General features: G+C 45.5%; 1 protein-coding gene across 1 annotated transcript in view; it reads left to right on the forward strand.

The window, feature by feature from the left end:
• slc2a13a (solute carrier family 2 member 13a) overlaps window positions 1-22235 on the forward strand; it is a 70702-nt gene that overhangs the window by 21067 nt on the left and 27400 nt on the right. The window contains exon 3 of the mRNA XM_020452213.2: window positions 7-215. Within this exon, the coding sequence (XP_020307802.1) occupies window positions 7-215 (209 nt within the window). The remainder of the gene's footprint in view (window positions 1-6; window positions 216-22235) is intronic.

Genomic DNA, 22235 nt, shown 5'->3' on the forward strand with positions numbered 1-22235 from the left:
CTCCAGGTATATGTTGGGTCTGTCGGTGGTCCCTGCGGTGCTTCAGTTCGTGGGGTTTCTGTTCCTGCCAGAGAGCCCCCGCTGGCTGATCCAGAAAGGCCTTACCCAGAAGGCCCGGCGCGTGCTCAGCCAGATTAGAGGCAATCAGAACATTGACGAGGAGTACGACAGCATCAAGAACAGCATCGAGGAGGAGGAGAAAGACTGCGGAGGAGGTGAGAGGGAAGCAGGAGGCTCAGGAGAAAGACACACATAAATGAATGAATGCATCAACGAACACGCACACACAAACAAACTTGCATGCACACACACAGGGAGAGGAGTGGCCCATGTGCCCACGGTCTCTCTCTCTCTCTCTCTGTCTCTGTCTCTCTCTCTCTCTCTCTTCTCTGTCTCTCCTCTCTCTCTCTCTGCTCTCTGTCTCTGTCTCTCTCTCTCTCTGTCTCTCTCTGTCTCTTCTGTCTCTCTCTCTCATCTCTGTCTCTGTCCTCTCTCTCTCTCTGTCTCTCTCTCTCTCTCTCTCTGTCTCTGTCTCTCTCTCTCTCTCTCTGTTCCTCTCACTCTCTCTCTGGTCTCCTCTGTCTCTCTCTCTGTCTCTGTCTCTCTCTCTCTCGTCTTTCTCTGTTTCTCTCTCTCTGTCTCTGCCCTCCTAACTCTCTCTTCTCTCTGTCTCCTCTGTCTCTCTGTCTCTCTGCTCTCTCTCCTCTCTCTCGCTCTCTTTCTGTCTCTCTCTCTGTCTCTCTGTCCCTCTCTCTCTCTCTCGTCTCTCTGTCTCTCCTCTCTCTCTCTCTTCTCCTCTGTCTCTCTTCTCTCTCTCTCTCTACTGCTCTCTGTCTCTCTCTCTGTTCTCTGTCTCTCTCTCTCTGTCTCTCTCTCCCTCTCAGTGTCTCTGTCTCTCTCTTCTGCTCTCGTGTCTCTCTGTCTCTCTCTCTGTCTCTGTCTCTCTCTCTGTCTCTCTCTCTGTCTTCTGCTCCTCGCTGTCTCTCGGTCTCTCTCTCGTCTGTCTCTCTCTGTCTCTATCTTGTCTCTCTGTCTCTCTCTGTCTCTCTGTCTCTGTCTCTCTCTCTCTCTGTCTCTCTCTCTCTCTGTCTCTGTCTCTGTCTCTCTCTCTCTCTCTGTCTCTCTCTCTCTCTCTGTCTCTCTCTCTCTCTCTCTGTCTCTCTGTCTCTCTCTCTCTCTCTCTCTGTCTCTCTCTCTCTCTGTCTCTCTGTCTCTCTGTCTCTCTCCTCTCTCTCTCTCTCTGTCTATCTCTCCTCTCTATCCTCTCTCTATATCTCTCTCTCTCTGTCTCTCTCTCTCGTCTCTCTCTCTGTATCTATCTCTGTCTCTCTCTCTCCTCTCTCTCTGTCTCTCTGTCTCTCTCTCTGTCTCTCTCTCTGTCTCTCTCTCTCTCTCTCTCTCTCTCTCTCTCTCTCTCTCTGTCTCTCTCTCTCTCTCTCTCTCTCTCTCTCTCTCTCTCTCTCTCTCTCTCTCTCTGTCTCTCTCTCTGTCTCTCTCTGTCTCTCTCTCTCTCTCTGTGCGCTCAGACGAGAAAGCTTTATCAGCTGGTATATAATCTCGGTGTTACACTCCCATGATGTGGGACAAAACAGTTAGCCTCTTCGGAGAACATTGACCTCTTCTGAGAATCACAAAACAGCACTCAAATTCAGTCTGTCAGAGCCGGCGAGTAGACTGAGTCGCCTGGCGAGACCAAGGACATTGAAGACATTATTTTCTATGAACGTTTTCTGAAAGAAGCTTATTTATGGTAGTCACTGTGACTCCATTGAAGGTCAGTGCTAAAGTGAACGTATATGTGTGAGTGTATGGAAATATATGGGTCAAGGCATGGTCATAGACCTAAGCACGGACTCAAACTCAATGAAACCACCGTACATGATAAACTGCATATATCCACGTGTTGACATGAATAGCTGCTATACACATGTATTGAAAGTAGCCTATATGGACAACCAATGGTTAGACGAATGAAGGTTTTGCACTGCGTTATCAAGTCAATGACATTGTATACAGTAAGGTCAGTCCAGCCTTCAGCACATGTATTCAGCTCTTATTATCCCGATGACACCAAGCCAATCTTCTGAAAAGAAAAAGAGAGGGAAAAGAAACGAGAGGAGAGGTAAACATGCATCATTCCTTTGTTCCGTAATTAACCCTTCCTGACAGTCCTACAGAAAACACTAACCTGTGATTGAGTACCTCACGCTGGGATTGGTCCACAATGGGGAGCCTTAGCCAATCAGAGTGCTAGAGTGTGGTCAGTGGGGCCACAATCCAAGAACGAAAGGGCAATATATTGTAACTCTGATCATTGTCGGGTGTTGGGGGGAATAGGCTCACACCTGGGAAAACAAGTGCTTCCTTTGCCCTCTTGCTCCCTGACATCTCTGTTTCCTTGGTAACCTCATCCCTTTCTCCCTCTTTCTCTCCTGGTCTCCATCACCTCTGATGTAATGATAGTGAGTGTCACTCTAACCACCCAAACACAGCCAGGATTAAAGAGCAATAATAATCACAATGACACATACAAAGTGACAGGGGCAACACAACGGCAATAACAACAACATCACGACACAACATAGTCATATCTGTAGCAGTCAATTCTCTCTGGATGAAAGGGTAATATGTTACATAGAAACATACAGGGTGACGGAGCAACACAACATCAATAGCAACAACAACACAACGAACAACAATAGCTGTATCAGTCACTGCTCTCTGATCTCTGATTCACTTTGTTGTAGTATATCTTATTAAAGCATTGGGCTATCATCTCTGGTGTAGAACATGTTAGAAATGCTAGTCATGCATGAATTTCCTGTGATCTTATTGCTACTAAGATAATCTTCCATCCAAGATAAAAAATCATTTTAGGAAAGATTATCTTAATCCTATACGAAGCTTCCAGGAAACACACCCCATGTTTTTATTCAGGCCTACCGATCTGATCATATCTACATAGATTAACTTCCTTTTCCTGGCGTATACGGCTGGGTGCAAGCCTATTGCCAGTCATGATAATGTTTTCTTCTTTAAAAGAGTGTTTTATCTCAGTGTTAGTTAGACACCGTAGTAGCCTAATAGGGTGAAGGACCTTCACACACAGTAAGTCAGACACACGGGTAATTAAATTAACAGAAGAGGCACCGTGCTTCTCAAAGCTGTTTCCTTTGTGATAACGAGCTCCGTGTGACTGTAGGGCAGCCGTGCTTCTAGCTCATAGGCAACTTTGCAGTCTTTGATTCAACTTTGCAGTCTTTGCTGACCTTGATTCGCAGGCAGAATCAAGGTCAGGGCAGGCAGGATGATCAGGCAGGCGGGAAAGTAGTCCAGAGTCAGGCAGGGGTCAGAACTGGGAAGACTATCAAAAAGAGAATAGCAAAAATAGTATTGAAAAAACACGCTGGTTGACTTGGCTAACATACAAGACGAACTGACACGGGGATAAATACACTGGGGAAAATAAGCAACACCGGGAGGGGGGTGGAGACAATCACAGGAACAGGTGAAACAGACCAGGGCATGACACATGGAACCAAAAAGGGTTCTTCAAAGGGTTCTCCTATGGGGACAGCCAAATAAACATTTTAGGTTCTAGATATCACCTTTTTCTTCTAAGGGTGTATTACTGCATACACCCTTAGAGTGTTGGACTAGTAACTGGAAGATTGCAGGTTCAAATCCCCGAGCTGACAAGGTACAAATCTGTTGTTCTGCCCCTGAACAGGCAGTTAACCCACTGTTCCTAGGCCGTCATTGAAAATAAGAATTTGTTCTTAACTGACTTGCCTAGTTAAATAAAGGTTAAAATATACAGTATATATATATATATATATATAGTACTAATCATTTATTACATTAGGAAAGTGCTTTTCATTATACAGAATTATCTGAAAGTGCATAAAATAACCCCACACATATATTTTTTAGTACAACTGACACAAAGAACACAGCTGACACTACAAGGGACAAGGACACCAAGGAGCACAGCTATCATCAGGAAGCCTTCCTAAGAGAAAAGTCTTTAGGCCCATTTTAAAGGAGTCCTGAGCCTGTGGTGCCTTCAGGTGGTCCGGGAGGGCATTCCAGAGGCTGGGGGCGGTTGAGCTGAAAGCCCAATCCCCCAAGGAGCGGAGCTTGGTCCTAGGGGCATGGAGGAGCAGGCTATCGCTTGACCTGAGGGTGCGAGTGGGGTTACGGAGGGAGAGCAGTTCTTTGAGATAAGAAGGGGATTTTCCATGACTTTCCATACACAGGAAAGTCAGCAGGAGGGTTTTCAATTCGATCTTGTATGAGACAGGAAGTCAGTGCAGAGATGCCAGGATGGGGGTGATGTGATCATTTGAAATGTGACCTTTATTTAACTAGCCAAGTCAGTTAAGAACAAATTTTTATTTACAATGACTGCCTACCCTGGCCAAACCCCGGACGACGCTGGGCCAATCGCGCGGCCGCCCTATGGGACTCCTAACCACGGCCCGATGTCATACAGCCTGGATTTGAGCTAGGGACTGTAGTGAGGCCTCTTGCACTGAGATGCAGTGCCTTAGACCGCTGCGCCACTCGGGAGCCCAACGTGATGGTGTTTCCGCACTCTCACCAGGATCCTGGCAGCCCTGTTCAGGTTGTAATGGAGCTTCTGGAGACTCCTGCCAGGGATGCCGATGAAGAGTGCGTTGCAGTAGTGCAGCATTGAGGAGTTAAAGGCATGGACGAGATTCTCTGCATCAGACTGAGTGTGGGTAGGACGGAGTTTGGCAATGTTCTTGATGTGATAGAATGACGCTTCACACGGTTGTTTGATGGCTGTCAACGGTAAGAGGGGAATCAAGTTTCAACACCCAGATTGGAAACTTAGTGGGAGAGAGCGATGCTCTGTCCTGCGATACTGTATAGATGTTACAGCTGTCAAAAGGCTTTGTCTTTCAACTAGATAATTAACTTATCTTCAACGGGTTTCTTGACAGGCTCTGTGATAGCTTACTGCCTCCGAAATTATTGTCACAGACCTTTTTTTTTGCCAGTACAATTTAAACCTGATTTTTCAGCCATGAAGAAAATGGTTTATCCTGTGCTTACCATCCACACCAATTTCCCCACCGCACAATCTCCCCATTTGATTCATAATTGCCATTTTGATCTCAATGGCTGCTGTGCTTTCAGGTAAATTGAATGATGCAGTATGTCATTCCTAATAAGTACAAGGTATGCTGCTACATTTGTTATCTGCTCTCTGTACAAATTTACAATGAGGTTTTGTTCCTCTCTCTCTCTCTCTCTCTCTCTTTGTCTCTCCCATTCTCTCTTTCTCGCTCACTGATATGTGGGCAGAAGAAGCAGATGAGAAGTTAGAGGAGATATCACACAGATAGACATTAATCCCGGAGATAGAGGAGTGTAGCACAACTCATGCCTCTTCTCCTGCTCCTCTTCTGCTTAATTCATCATTTACCGTTTTAACATTTTATGGAATCTGTTGGTTGGTGCCTTAGATCTGATTAAATCATGTATCTGTTGGAACTTCGTTTATGGGTAAATGATAGGAATGTACATTATATTTAGATTTGCATAATGAGAAATGAGGGAATACGAAGAAGCACCTAGGATAATTAGCACTTTTATGAAATGTAGATGTTCAGATAGATTCCTTCAGTTATTAATGCCTGAAGCTGGGATACATCCAAAATGGTACCCTATATAGCCTAATAGGACTCTGGTGTTGTAGACAGAGTTCCATTTGGTACACAGACGTTTACTCATTCACCCGTTGTAGAGTCTTATTTTTCTGTCATTTGGACTTAGTATGAGGCGTGTCGTGGTGCGTAACAGTCGAATGACACCCATGTTCATTTCCTAGCTTTGTTATCTGGAGACACTAGGGGATTTGCATTGTTATTTGAAATAAGGGATAATTTAATATTAACATGCTAGCGGCGTTATCTTCTAATTAAGTTCAGCTAATCGAGTTTTGAATGAATATTCCTTTTCTTCCACTCTCATTTATTCCGTTTTACTTTCAAGCCCAAGGGAAACCATTTAGAAATAAACTGAATTAGTTCATCTTGCTGAATATGTTTTCAATGATTTTACCCGTAAATATATTTGACCCGTGGATACAACATTTTCACAGACATCAACTATGACTTACTTTATAATATTAGATGAGCTGGTATTGTACAGAGAGGGCCATTACATTCAACAAAGATCCCAATGAAGTCATGTAATGATGTAAGGGAAGCATTAGAGGAGAATGAAAGGCTAGAGGACAGCTATTACAGATGATCTCTGTCATAGCAGATGAAAGCATGCTAGGCGAAAGCCCCGCCTTATCTCAGCTCACTGGTCATCCCCAAAGCCAACTCCTCTGGCCACCTTTCCTTCCAGTTCTCTGCTGCCAATGACTGGAACCAATTTCACAAATCACAGAAGCTGGAGTCTTATATCTATCTCCCTCACTAACTTTAAGCATCAGCTGTCAGAACTGCTTACCGATCATTGCACCTGTACACAGCCCATCTGTAAATAGCCCACCCAACTACCTCATCCCTATATTGTTTTTTTGCTCCTTTGCACAGTATCTCTACTTGCATATTCATCTTCTGCACATCTATCACCCAAGTGTTGATGCTAAATTGTAATTATTTTGCCACTATGGCCTATTTTTTTTATTTTTTTTATTTTATTTTATTTCACCTTTATTTAACCAGGTAGGCTAGTTGAGAACAAGTTCTCATTTGCAACTGCGACCTGGCCAAGATAAAGCATAGCAGTGTGAGCATACAACAAAGAGTTACACATGGAGTAAACAATTAACAAGTCAATAACACAGTAGAAAACAAAGGGGGGGTCTATATACAATGTGTGCAAAAGGCATGAGGAGGTAGGCAAATAATTACAATTTTGCAGATTAACACTGGAGTGATAAAAGATCAGATGGTCATGTACAGGTAGAGATATTGGTGTGCAGAAGAGCAGAAAAGTAAATAAATAAAACAGTATGGGGATGAGGTAGGTGAAAAGGGTGGGCTATTTACCAATAGACTATGTACAGCTGCAGCGATCGGTTAGCTGCTCAGATAGCTGATGTTTGAAGTTGGTGAGGGAGATAAAAGTCTCCAACTTCAGCGATTTTTGCAATTCGTTCCAGTCACAGGCAGCAGAGTACTGGAACGAAAGGCGGCCAAATGAGGTGTTGGCTTTAGGGATGATCAGTGAGATACACCTGCTGGAGCGCGTGCTACGGATGGGTGTTGCCATCGTGACCAGTGAGCTGAGATAAGGCGGAGCTTTACCTAGCATAGACTTGTAGATGACCTGGAGCCAGTGGGTCTGGCGACGAATATGTAGCGAGGGCCAGCCGACTAGAGCATACAAGTCGCAGTGGTGGGTGGTATAAGGTGCTTTAGTGACAAAACGGATGGCACTGTGATAGACTGCATCCAGTTTGCTGAGTAGAGTGTTGGAAGCCATTTTGTAGATGACATCGCCGAAGTCGAGGATCGGTAGGATAGTCAGTTTTACTAGGGTAAGCTTGGCGGCTTGAGTGAAGGAGGCTTTGTTGCGGAATAGAAAGCCGACTCTTGATTTGATTTTCGATTGGAGATGTTTGATATGAGTCTGGAAGGAGAGTTTGCAGTCTAGCCAGACACCTAGGTACTTATAGACGTCCACATATTCTAGGTCGGAACCATCCAGGGTGGTGATGCTAGTCGGGCATGCGGGTGCAGGCAGCGACCGGTTGAAAAGCATGCATTTGGTTTTACTAGCGTTTAAGAGCAGTTGGAGGCCACGGAAGGAGTGTTGTATGGCATTGAAGCTTGTTTGGAGGTTAGATAGCACAGTGTCCAAAGACGGGCCGAAAGTATATAGAATGGTGTCGTCTGCGTAGAGGTGGATCAGGGAATCGCCCGCAGCAAGAGCAACATCATTGATATACACAGAGAAAAGAGTCGGCCCGAGAATTGAACCCTGTGGCACCCCCATAGAGACTGCCAGAGGACCGGACAGCATGCCCTCCGATTTGACACACTGAACTCTGTCTGCAAAGTAATTGGTGAACCAGGCAAGGCAGTCATCCGAAAAACCGAGGCTACTGAGTCTGCCGATAAGAATATGGTGATTGACAGAGTCGAAAGCCTTGGCAAGGTCGATGAAGACGGCTGCACAGTACTGTCTTTTATCGATGGCGGTTATGATGTCGTTTAGTACCTTGAGTGTGGCTGAGGTGCACCCATGACCGGCTCGGAAACCAGATTGCACAGCGGAGAAGGTACGGTGGGATTCGAGATGGTCAGTGACCTGTTTGTTGACTTGGCTTTCGAAGACCTTAGATAGGCAGGGCAGGATGGATATAGGTCTGTAACAGTTTGGGTCCAGGGTGTCTCCCCCTTTGAAGAGGGGGATGACTGCGGCAGCTTTCCAATCCTTGGGGATCTCAGACGAGATGAAAGAGAGGTTGAACAGGCTGGTAATAGGGGTTGCGACAATGGTGGCAGATAGTTTCAGAAATAGAGGGTCCAGATTGTCAAGCCCAGCTGATTTGTACGGGTCCAGGTTTTGCAGCTCTTTCAGAACATCTGCTATCTGGATTTGGGTAAAGGAGAACCTGGAGAGGCTTGGGCGAGGAGCTGCGGGGGGGGCGGAGCTGTTGGCAGAGGTTGAAGTAGCCAGGCGGAAGGCATGGCCAGCCGTTGAGAAATGCTTATTGAAGTTTTCGATAATCATGGATTTATCAGTGGTGACCGTGTTACCTAGCCTCAGTGCAGTGGGCAGCTGGGAGGAGGTGCTCTTGTTCTCCATGGACTTCACAGTGTCCCAGAACTTTTTGGAGTTGGAGCTACAGGATGCAAACTTCTGCCTGAAGAAGCTGGCCTTAGCTTTCCTGACTGACTGCGTGTATTGGTTCCGGACTTCCCTGAACAGTTGCATATCACGGGGACTATTCGATGCTATTGCAGTCCGCCACAGGATGTTTTTGTGCTGGTCGAGGGCAGTCAGGTCTGGGGTGAACCAAGGGCTGTATCTGTTCTTAGTTCTGCATTTTTTGAACGGAGCATGCTTATCTAAAATGGTGAGGAAGTTACTTTTAAAGAATGACCAGGCATCCTCAACTGACGGGATGAGGTCAATGTCCTTCCAGGATACCCGGGCCAGGTCGATTAGAAAGGCCTGCTCACAGAAGTGTTTTAGGGAGCGTTTGACAGTGATGAGTGGTGGTCGTTTGACTGCGGCTCCGTAGCGGATACAGGCAATGAGGCAGTGATCGCTGAGATCCTGGTTGAAGACAGCGGAGGTGTATTTGGAGGGCCAGTTGGTCAGGATGACGTCTATGAGGGTGCCCTTGTTTACAGAGTTAGGGTTGTACCTGGTGGGTTCCTTGATGATTTGTGTGAGATTGAGGGCATCTAGCTTAGATTGTAGGACTGGCGGGGTGTTAAGCATATCCCAGTTTAGGTCACCTAACAGAACAAACTCTGAAGCTAGATGGGGGGCGATCAATTCACAAATGGTGTCCAGGGCACAGCTGGGAGCTGAGGGGGGTCGGTAGCAGGCGGCAACCGTGAGAGACTTGTTTCTGGAGAGAGTAATTTTCAAAATTAGTAGTTCGAACTGTTTGGGTATGGACCTGGAAAGTATGACATTACTTTGCAGGCTATCTCTGCAGTAAACTGCAACTCCTCCCCCTTTGGCAGTTCTATCTTGACGGAAGATGTTATAGTTGGGTATGGAAATCTCTGAATTTTTGGTGGCCTTCCTGAGCCAGGATTCAGACACAGCAAGGACATCCGGGTTAGCAGAGTGTGCTAAAGCAGTGAGTAAGACAAACTTAGGGAGGAGGCTTCTGATGTTGACATGCATGAAACCAAGGCTTTTTCGAACACAGAAGTCAACAAATGAGGGTGCCTGGGGACATGCAGGGCCTGGGTTTACCTCCACATCACCCGCGGAACAGAGAAGGAGTAGTATGAGGGTGCGGCTAAAGGCTATCAAAACTGGTCGCCTAGAGCGTTGGGGACAGAGAATAAGAGGAGCAGGTTTCTGGGCATGGTAGAATATATTCAGGGCATAATGCGCAGACAGGGGTATGGTGGGGTGCGGGTACAGCGGAGGTAAGCCCAGGCACTGGGTGATGATGAGAGAGGTTGTATCTCTGGACATGCTGGTAGTAATGGGTGAGGTCACCGCATGTGTGGGAGGTGGGACAAAGGAGTTATCAGGGGTATGAAGAGTGGAACTAGGGGCTCCATTGTGAACTAAAACAATGATAACTAACCTGAACAACAGTATACAAGGCATATTGACATTTGAGAGAGACATACAGCGAGGCATACAGTAATCACAGGTGTTGAATTGGGAAAGCTAGCTAAAACAGTAGGTGAGACAACAGCTAATCAGCTAGCACAACAACAGCAGGTAAAATGGCGTAGACTAGGCAACGGGGCCAACAGATAAAACAAACAAGCAGAATGGAGTACCGTGATTTATGGACAGTCCAGCGTGCATCAGCTATGTAGCCAAGAGATCAGTGTCCAGGGGGCAGCGGTGGATGGGGAAGGGAAGCTGGACTGGCGAGTGTTATCCAGGTTTAAAAAAACGAACAATGACTAAATAGCTTGTAGCTAGTTAGCTGGTTAGCTTCTGGAGGTTCTTGAGTGTGTTCTAAAAATAAATAAAAAATAATAGCGATTCCGTATCACATTGGGTGAGGCAGGTTTCCGGAAGGTATAAACAAATTAAAAGTCAAAAGAGATAGAAAGTAAATATGGGTCCGGTGGGCGTTTGGGACGCGGCGATTCAGGCGGTTAGCAGGCCTGTGCTAACAAGCTAACAGTTTGTAGGCCCGGGCTAGACAAGGTAGCAGTTAGCGGACCGGAGCTGGACAAGCTAGCAGTTAGCAGGCCGAATTAGCAAGCAGGGAGATAGCGAGGGCTAGAGAGTTAGCCTTTGGGTGACGTCGCGATGGGGTGAGTCTGTTTATTCCTCTTCATGCGGTGACATCGATAGACCGGTCGTGGGCCCGGGTATTGTAGCTCAGGAGTATGCTACGGTGGTAGCGCAGGCCGGGCTAGCTTCAAGCTAAGTGGGTGGAAACGCTAGCCAGGGGTAATCATTCGGGGTTGCGGTTTAGCTAGATAGCTAGTTGTGAAGATCCAGCGTATTTGGAAGCTTAGGTTTAGCAAAATGTTTTTAAAGGGATAGCTATGTAAAAAAACGAAAAATAAACAAAATATAAACAAAATATACAGGGACACGACACGACAGGACGACTTACTGCTACGCCATTTGCACACACTGTATATAGATTTTTTTATTGTGCTATTGACTGTACGTTTGTTTATCCCAGATGTAACTCAGTGTTGTTTGTGTTGCACTGCTCCGCTTTATCTTGGCCAGGTCGCAGTTGTAAATGAGAACTTGTTCTCAACTGGCCTACCTGGTGAAATGAAAACATTATTAAAAAAAAAGCATAATGAGTGAAGACAGAGCAATACTCTCACTCTCCACCAGTCTGATACTGGCCCTCTTATAAGCTACTTATCACACAATATTCTCTTGTGACTTAGCAATAATGAACATTGTGATGTAAGTGTGCTGAGATCATTGAAGAGCTAATAACCTTTGTCTATTAGGAGCCATTTGAGTCTGTTATTTGAGGTCTGTGAAGTTTGAGGTCTTTGAAGCACAGGAACACAACCCTGTACATAATAGCCAACCAAGAACAACCTACGCACAAACCTCTCGGTACTCATATGGCTCCTAAAAGACACAGGTTATTAGCCCTTCAGTGATCTCAGCACACTTACATCACAATGTTCATTATTGCTAAGTCACAAGAGAACATTGTGTGAGAAGTAATATCCATCAGAGTTGTAAATGTTGCTGAAAAAAGCAACAAAGTTCTCCTCTCTCTCTCTCTCTCTCTCTCACTCACTCACTCACTCACTCACTCACTCACTCACACTCTCTCTCACTCTGCCATTTGGATCACATTTACGGAGCCGTTTTTAGAAATCCAGGAGTTAGTTGTTAGGGGCTGTATCCCCCACCCTGGCAGAGCTGTATCCCCCACCCTGGCAGAGCTGTATCCCCCACCCTGGCAGAGCTGTATCCCCCACCCTGGCAGAGCTGTATCCCCCACCCTGGCAGAGCTGTATCCCCCACCCTGGCAGAGCTGTATCCCCACCCTGGCAGAGCTGTATCCCCCACCCTGGCAGAGCTGTATCCCCCACCCTGGAAGAGCTGTATCCCCCACCCTGGCAGAGCTGTATCCCCACCCTGGCAGAGCTGTATCCCCCACCCTGGCAGAGCTGTATCCCCACCCTGGCAGAGCTGTATCCCCCACCCTGGCAGAGCTGTATCCCCACCCTGGCAGAGCTGTATCCCCACCCTGGCAGAGCTGTATCCCCCACTCTGGCAGAGCTGTATCCCCCACCCTGGCAGAGCTGTATCCCCCACTCTGGCAGAGCTGTATCCCCCACTCTGGCAGAGCTGTATCCCCCACCCTGGCAGAGCTGTATCCCCCACCCTGGCAGAGCTGTATCCCCTACCCTGGCAGAGCTGTATCCCCCACCCTGGCAGAGCTGTATCCCCCACCCTGGCAGAGCTGTATCCCCCACCCTGGCAGAGCTGTATCCCCCACCCTGGCAGAGCTGTATCCCCCACCCTGGCAGAGCTGTATCCCCCACCCTGACAGAGCTGTATCCCCCACCCTGGCAGAGCTGTATCCCCCACCCTGGCAGAGCTGTATCCCCACCCTGGCAGAGCTGTATCCCCCACCCTGGCAGAGCTGTATCCCCACCCTGGCAGAGCTGTATCCCCCACCCAGGCAGAGCTGTATCCCCCACCCAGGCAGAGCTCTCTCTCTACCATTTGCATTGGGCATGTGTTAGTCTGGGAACAATGAATCTCAATGAGCGATTACATTTTTTTCGCCAGATGAACCACATAATGGGCCCAGATATTATCCTCTACCTCTAGACTCCCAGCTCTAGGGGGCTGCGATGGGGGCTGAGATGATTGGTTGAAACTGTGTGTGTGTGTGTGTATGAGTTGCTCATGTGTTTTTGGAACAGTTCACATGTGATCACGTAGTTTTTCCGTAAGGGTTCAATCGGGACGGAACTCTGACGTTCTATAGTTAGTGTTTGTCATGTGTATGTGTACATGTACAGTGGGGAGAACAAGTATTTGATACACTGCCGATTTTGCAGGTTTTCCTACTTACAAAGCATGTAGAGGTCTGTAATTTTTATCATAGGTACACTTCAACTGTGAGAGACGGAATCTAAAACAAAAATCCAGAAAATCACATTGTATTATTTTTTATCAAATACTTATGTCATGCAATAAAATGCAAATTAATTACTTAAAAATCATACGATGTGATTTTCTGGATTTTTGTTTTACTGTCTCTCACAGTTGAAGTGTACCTATGATAAAAATGACAGACCTCTACATGCTTTGTAAGTAGGAAAACCTGCAAAATCGGCAGTGTATCAACTACTTGTTCTCCCCACTGTACGTGAGTTAGGGTGGTGAGTGATGTACTGTACAGTATGTTAGTCATTTCCTCCTGTCATATTGAAGGTAAACCATAGATGCGCTATAGCCCTGCGTGACATCCCAGGTGTTTTAGAACAGCTGTGAGAGCTTTCAAGAGTGCTTCTGCCCCCAATCCTCATCCTACGACACACACGCACGCACACACACACACACGGTACATTCTTCCCACTGGGAGCTCAACATACTGTAGTTCACTTCAGTGATAAAGTATTTACACTCATTGACTGTAAAAATGTGGCACAGGAGCTGAACCAATAAAAGAACAGCTTTCAGCCAAATGTAGCCAACTCTGTGGTGTTCCATCTAGGAGACATGAAAGGGACTGCAATTTTACTGACGCTTTTTCCCCGTTCACTTCTCTCTGTCTAGCTGTCTCTCTCTCTCTCTCTCTCTCTTTCTTACCTCTTCTCAGAAGTAACGTTCCTATTCTAAATGTTTGTTCTCTAGTGTGAAATGGCTCTAGCCATACAGACAGAGGCTCAGCCTAACATAAGTTATTAAACATGTACCCAGACATAGCCCATGTCTGTTATGATTGAATGGATCAATTTGACCATTGATTTTTGTCCTGTTTTTGTCGGAGAAAATGCTTTGTTTTTTTTGTCTTCTGAAAGCACCATCGAATCCCTTTCTTTTAAAGGGTCCCGGGTGACTTTGTAGCAGACATCTTTTAGCAAGGTTTCAGAATCCTACCCAAAGGGATTCTGTTGTTGTGGTGGTATACAAGCCTTTTTTTTCTTCTTAATGAATCATGGGACTCAATCATGAGGAAAGAAAGCTCTGATGGAAAGGCAATGTTTTTGTGTTCACCAGCAAGGACAGATGCATCACATTTAAAAGAGAGATGAAGGCAGTAGTAAGATTAGTATTCCTGCAACATTATTTTGTTGAAATTTAATTTCATCTCTGAGAAATGAAGATACTTCATTGTACCCAAATTGGCCATTATAATTTTTTGGATTCATATAATATTTTATAAATATAGTACCCAACATCTGATTTGGACCATCGTCCTTTCTAATAATAATTAAGACATAAACAATCCCCAAAACATTGAAAAAGTCTCCCATGGACCGCCCAGTCCCCACCCCAATCCTACCCAAATACAATATCAGTTCTCTATGTCTGAGAAGTAGTACGAAGCTGTGGCTTGGAGTATTGTTTCTTCATATGCATTCCCTGTTAATCTGGTGATGGTTATTTTCCTCCGTTCAGAGAAATTAGTCATTGAAGTTGTTTGCATTATTTCCCATAAACAGTGTGATAGTACCAGGTGCTTCTGTTTTTGCTATACTGCCCTACATTGATGCTTTCAACTCTAATGTTATCAAACACACACTGAGCTCTAGTCAGTCTGATTCTCTGGAGGTGGTTGGGGTGGTGAGAGAGCGAGAGAATGGATTTTTTATAATGTGAGGAAGACATACTGTAGAAGGTTGTGGGGTTGTGAGGCTTTTTTGACACAGAAACTGAGAGAGAGAGAGAGTTTGTGTATGTATGTGTGTGTGTGTGTGTGTGTGTGTGCGTGTGCGTGTGCGTGAGTGTATGTATCAGAGGTAGTTGGCACTTATCTTAATCTGTAGTATTACCTGTTAGCCTTTTGTTGTTTAGCTACATAACTATTCACCATTAGATGCATCCATTGCCAAAGATTCCGGCTTTACCTTAAACTAATGATCTCTATAGATGATAGTGAGAGAGGACATGGAGAGAAAGAGTCAGATAAGCGAGAGAGAGAGAGAGAGATAGAGAACAAGAGAAGGAGAGATAGAGAAGGAGAGAGAGAGAGAGACAGAAATACATTGTGAGAGAGAAGGATAATGAAATAAAGAGAGAGAGACCGATAGGAGAGAGTGAGAGAGCAGAAGAGGGAAATGGAGAGGAGAGACCGCGAGCATAGAGAGAGAGAGCGAGAGAGAAGGAGAGAGAAAGAGAGCAAGAGAAAGAGCGGTAGAGAGAGAGCAAAGGAGATCAAAACTCTCAACACTTCCAGTCGCCTGCAGGTTTTAGCTGCTTATTAATTTTGAATAAGGCTGCTAGTGCAAATTCCTAGATGTGATCTATGCACATGGAGAAGAGAGAAGACAGTCTGCTAAACTCAGTATTTCGGGGCTCTGTAATTTGAATGTGTAAATATGTGATCATTATTTGCTATACTGTAGGTGCATAACTACAGTATATACACAGACAAAGACACTGCCTTTACATATTTCTATAGTGCCAGATTGTTCGAGCTGTCTTCAAATACACATTGTAGAACTCCTCTTAGATGTTTAGTATGGTGAGCGTTTGCATTGTACTTACTGTTTAGGTTTGTGCATCTCCCCCATATCAATCATTTTCTCTGTGTGTGTGTGTGTGTGTGTTTGTGTGAGCATGTGTGTGTTAATGTGCATATGTGTGCCTGTGTCCCATCTTCCTCTTCTCTCTCCTCTCTTCCATTATCAGCCTGGTCCCCGAAGGCTCCGATGCTGGACAATATGCTTCTGTTCGTTCCTTCCTTATCCCCCTCTCTGTAGCTCTGCTCATCTGTGTTATATAAACGCCATTGCCCGTCCCTTAATGTGTCCGTTTATGCTCATCTATTAGAGGAACCCTAACTGAGCTGGACTATGCGTCATCTATGCGCACACATACAGTAATGCTATATGCAGCCTGCCCTCCCACTGCTATATGCTCAATATGAATGCTCAATGTCAATGCAATCATAACGGTCCACAGGTGGGCTAGAGGAACCTGTTATCATTTCAGTGAATGAATGATCATGAATGAAGGGAGATGGGAATAGAGAATGCAATCTTAAGCTATGAAATGCAGTAAACGTACACTGACAAGCTTGCTTAACTGTTAAATGATGCAAGTACTAAATCTGAGCTAGAGAGTGGATCAGTTTAAAAAAAATGCCTCCCTCCTGTTTCCTGGCTATCTGTGTGAAATGCGATCTAACTCTCACCATTCTCCCCTTTTGAACTCTTACATAACCTGGAAAAGATGTCCAACTAGGAAGAGAAGATTTCTCAACACTTCAACCTCAAAGGGAAAACCCATGTAACTGTAGCTCTCTGCTCTCGCCGTACATGATGAAATTACACTGCGATAAGCTCTCTCCCCTGATTCATCAGTTGATCCGTCAGATGGTTTGTTGCTTTGTTTTATTTGCCGGTTTGCACTTGGAGGTTTTCAAACAGCATCGGGCTTTGCACTGACATCGGCAACTCTTTTATCTTCAAAGTAAAGTCATGTCCCCTACTCTTCTGTCATCCTGATTGTGTTCTTGTCTTCTGTTCTTCTGTTCTCTCCTCCTTCATATTAAACTGTATATCAGTGTCTCCTGAGAAGACAGCAGAGTGTTATTGACCGTAACTCAGTGTCAGTGTGTGTTCTTCTACAAAGCCAAACGCTACGGAACAGAACAGGCCTGATCATAAAGGATTGATCACTAGATCTGTGTCTCACAGGCTTGACAGAAGAGCTCTCACACAGGGATAGGTTTACAGACAAAAGGACAACGTCAGGGAACCGATAGTCCAGACAGACTAGGAGAATTGGGCAAAGTGTGTGTGTGTGTGTGTGTGTGTGTGTGTGTGTGTGTGTGTGTGTGTGTGTGTATTCAGACCCTTTGACTTTTTCCACATTTTGTTAGGTTACATCCTTCTTCTAAAATTGATTAAATAATTTTTCCCCCTCCATCCATCCACACACAATACCACATAATGATGAAACAAAAACTGATTTTTTTTGTTGCAAATCTATTATAAAAAAAAACTGAAATATCACATTTACATATGTATTCAGACCCTTTACTCAGTACTTTGTTGAAGCACCTTTGGAAGCAATTACAGCCTTGAGTCTTCTTGGGTATGACACTACAAGCTTGGCACACTTGTAGTGTCATACCCCATTCTTCTCTGCAGATCCTCTCAAGCTCTGTCAGGTTGGATGGGGAGCGTTGCTGCCCAGCTATTTTCAGGTATCGCCAGAGATGTTAGATCGGGTTCAAGTCCGGGCTCTGGTTGGACCACTCAAGGACATTCAGAGACTTGTCCCGAAGCCACTCCTGCATTGTCTTGGCTGTGTGCTTAGGGTCGCTGTCCTGTTGGAAGGTGAACCTTCGCCCCAGTTTGAGGTCCTGAGCACTCTGGAGCAGGTTTTCATCAAGAATCTCTCTGTACTTTGCTCCTTTCATCTTTGCCTTGATCCTGACTAGTCTCTCAGTCCCTGCCACAGAAAAACATCTCCACAGCATGATGCTGCCACCACCATTCTCCACCGAAGGCATGGTGCCAGGTTTCCTCCAGACATGATGCTTGGCATTCAGGCCAAAGAGTTCAGTCTTGGTTTCATCAGACCAGAGAATCTTGTTTCTCATGGCCTACGAGTCTTTAGGTGCCTTTTGGCAAACTCCAAGAGGGCTGTCATGTGCCTTTTACTGAGGAGTGGCTTCCATCTGGCCACTCTACCATGAAGGCCTAATTGGTGTAGTACTGCAGCGATGGTTGTCCTTCTGGATATCAGGAAGTCCCAGATACAGACCGTGTTGAGGTAACAATGTTTATTACAGCAACAGAGGCAAAGGTACAGGATGGCAGGCGTGTAGATTGCTGAGGATACTTTTTTAAATAAATTTTTTAACTAAGCTGTAATGTAACAAAATGTGGAAAAAGTCAAGGGGTCTGGATACTCTCCGAAGGCACTATGTGTGTCTGTGCTCTCAAAGGTACAGTATGTGTCTGTGTGTCCGTCTTACTGTCTGTCTGACTGAGCTTGGCTTGGCTCTCTTCGCCTATGGAGCGGCTCCTGGCCGGCCCTCAGTGCCCTCGGATAACCACCCAGCTGCTACCCCTATACATCTGTAGAGAGGGAACAACAAAGTTGGAAAGGAGGAGAGATAGACGGGTGAGGAAAGAGGAGGGGAGTGTAAGAGAGGGAAGAAGAGGAGAGAGGGAGAGGGGAGATTGAAGAGGAGAGGGGAAAGAGGCTGTCAATATTAAAGTGCTCTGCTTTCTAATAATGTTTTCTGAAAATGTACTGACCTTGCTGAAATCTCTTAGACACTTATGTAAAATTACACGTGGGACAGAAAGAGCTTTTCTCATCATCTCTGAAAGGAATTGTTCATCTTCCTGTAGAATGGGAGTTCCATTGCTTGCTTCATTACGTTCCTTGGGTTGACTTCTGTCCGTCCCTAACCTAATCAAACTATCTATTGACGACAAAGGATGGCATTCCACAACCTTACAAATGACTTACGAATCAATTAAAAAGATGGGGACATTAATCTCCATTGCTCATCAGTAGCTGGATTGGAATCCTAATCAGTATACTGAAAAGTTTAATCCTTCTCAGAGGAACGTAATATAATCAACATGTTGTCAAGCGGTCTCTGTCTCTTTCCCTCACTCACTCACTCTCCCCTCCCCCTATCCCTTCCTCTTTCTCTCTCTTTCTCTCTCTCTCTCTCTCTCTCTCGACACTGTGGCTAGGTTCACCCTGTCACTCTCCGGTGAGTAGCCTAAGACAGGCAGTGAGAGAGAGGTGGTTTTAATGAAATGTTTCCACTGTAGTAATCAAACAGTGACGGGTGCCTGTGCAGAAGGTTCCATGAGAGAACAACTAGGAACCATTTCTGCGTTATTTGATGTGCAGAATAAAAACATCCTGCTTAATGAAGCCATCGCTATACCAACATTGGACGATTCCCTCTAATTGGAGTCGCTTGGGTGTTTCCCTGGCGAAGGTTGCCATGGGGAAGTTATATAATTGGGGATTCCATTGGTGGATATCAAAGGGGAGAAGATATCGCTCTCATTAAGACGCCATAACACTGGGCCTCATCTGACTGTACACTAATTAGGTTTTAATTCACCTGGGTGTAGTGTGTTTCCGTTGTACTGGATGGCTTCTGCACTCTGTAGGTTTGATATGAGTAATATGGAATGAAATTAAAGAGAGGACCAGTGTCTTTGTGGTAGACTTTTAAAGGATAGGTGGTGCTATATATATATGTATAATGGCTAAAACGCCTTTTATAGTTACAGCATTACCTGGACTGACAGACCGCCGTGAACCAACGGGGACAGAGATACATTGGAAGCTAAACTCACTCAAATGAACACTGCATTAGGATGGAAAGCACATCCCTGTTGCCTTCTTTCCATTCTACATTAAAAAAAATATATATATATATACTATTACTTTGGCACTAATTTCAGAACCTTGTGGTAGTCTTTCAAAACTCTAGACACAAAACTCAAAACGGTCATCACTTGTAACACAAGGCTGTCCAATGTTGAAAACATTGCATTGTGCATTCGTATCTTTAAAGAAACCTTGCACATGCAGAATCATCGGTTCAAATAATGAATTTATCATGAAATACTGTAGGAACATTCATTTAGATCACTAACACACAAGATACCGATAGTTTCACTGTGTAGTTGTTCGTACAATCATTAAATATTGTAGTACAAAACATGTGATACGTTTCATTGTGGTACTACACTTAAATACATCACTGTAAAAGGACTAGTAAAGAGAATACTACAGACACAGTGGACAAACTGTGAACAAAATCTGTGGACAAACTGTGAACAAAAAACTAATTGAACAAAATCTGAAATGTATTGATGAAATACAATAAAATCACTCAGGTTTCTTTGAATCAAAGCAAAAATAATTAGCTACAAAAAAATGGAAAAAAACTACAGTAAAACAACAACTGCAGTGTTCCTCACCTGGCTTACTGTAAAAAGCAAAACAAAGGATTGATTACTGTACTTCCCTCAACCCTGTCTTGTGGATTTGGCCACAGGTTCTCATCCACATCACAATGGAGGTTTTCATTAACCAAACATCTTGGGAAGAATCTTCGGGCATGGCGAATCCAGGCCTGACACTGGTCTGCTGTGATGTCATTGCATGCGTCATCCATGGCCTGGAGAAGGGTGGCTTGTTTGTGAGGGCGCCTATCATATACTTTCCACCTCCATGTGGAGAAAAATTCCTCAATCGGGTTTTAAGAAAGGAGAGTATGGGGGTAAGTACAGGGTGGTAAATTGTGGATGGGCCTGAAACCATGCTTGCAGCATTTGAGCATGGTGGAACCTGACATTATCCCACACAATGACATGACAGCTCTACAGACCTGATTTACAGACCTGATTTAGCCCATCAAGGAAGGTTACATTCGAACAGCGAATCATGTGGCTGCCTGCAACTCAATATATAGAGTATTTAGAGTGGAGAGTTGTTGTTCGACCTAACATTAGAACGGGCAAGATGCGTAATCTACAGATTACGCATGGGTCAACGCCGTATGGGAGGAAGGAGGAGCGATGCTGGACCAATTTGAGTAATTAGTCTCTTGCACCAGAGGCAGGGGACGAGGAGCGCACAGGAGTTTGCATTGAACTTCCGGATCCTGGCCGCCAGCGCGGGGTGGAACTACATGGCCCTGATCGATCACTACTGTTGTAGTTTGCATGAGGACGTCCGTCGGGAGTTGGCCTGCAGGGACACTACTCTTATCTTCGACCAGCTGGTGGACATGTCCATAAGATTGGATAACCTGCTGGCTACCCGCGGATGTCCAGACCGGGGTCTGTCGATTCCATTCCCCAGCACCACCGCTCCAACGCCCATGGAGCTGGGAGGTGCTGCAATTAGGGCGACCGGAGGAGGGGCCGATCCATGCCCCATCTGTGGCCGCAGAGGGCACACTGCCGGTCGGTGCAGGGGAGGTTCCTCTGGGAGTCGAGGCAGCAGGCAGGGCACTCTCGTGTCACCCCAGGTGAGTCAGTACCAGGCTCACCCAGAGCACCCTGTTGCTCACATGTATGTGTTTATTAATTTTCCTGAGTTTTCCCCGCATTCCCAGCATAAGGCGCTTGTAGATTCAGGCGCAGCTGGGAATTTTATTGACAGATCATTTGCCCATAGTTTAGGGATCCCCATTGTTCCTGTGGATATGCCTTTCCCTGTGCACGCCCTAGATAGTCGACCATTAGGGTCAGGGCTAATCCAGGGAGGCCACCGCTACACTGGGCATGGTTCCGCAGGAGGGTCACAAGGAGAGAATCAGTCTCCTCCTTATTGATTCTCCTGTGTTTCAAGTGGTGCTGGGCCTACCCTGGTTGGCCTGTCATGACCCCACTATTTCGTGGCAACAGGGGGCTCTCACGGGGTGGTCACGAAAGTGCTCGGGAAGGTGTTTAGGGGATTCCGTCGGTGCTACTACGTTGGAAAGTCCAGACCAGGTCTCCACCGTGCGCATCCCCACTGAATATGGCGATTTGGCTCTCGCCTTCTGTAAGATGGCGGCGACTCAATTACCAACCCCATCGACGGTGGGATTGTGCGATAAATCTCCTGGTAGACGCAGCACTTCCCTGTAGTCAGGTGTATCCCTTGTTGCAAGAGCAGACGGCGGCTATGGAAACATACAGTGCCTTGCGAAAGTATTCGGCCCCCTTGAACTTTGCGACCTTTTGCCACATTTCAGGCTTCAAACATAAAGATATAAAACTGTATTTTTTTGTGAAGAATCAACAACAAGTGGGACACAATCATGAAGTGGAATGACATTTAACTTTTTTAACAAATCAAAAACTGAAAAATTGGGCGTGCAAAATTATTCAGCCCCTTTACTTTCAGTGCAGCAAACTCTCTCC

Source organism: Oncorhynchus kisutch, linkage group LG19 (genome assembly GCF_002021735.2).
Source record: "Oncorhynchus kisutch isolate 150728-3 linkage group LG19, Okis_V2, whole genome shotgun sequence".
NCBI lineage: Eukaryota > Metazoa > Chordata > Actinopteri > Salmoniformes > Salmonidae > Oncorhynchus > Oncorhynchus kisutch.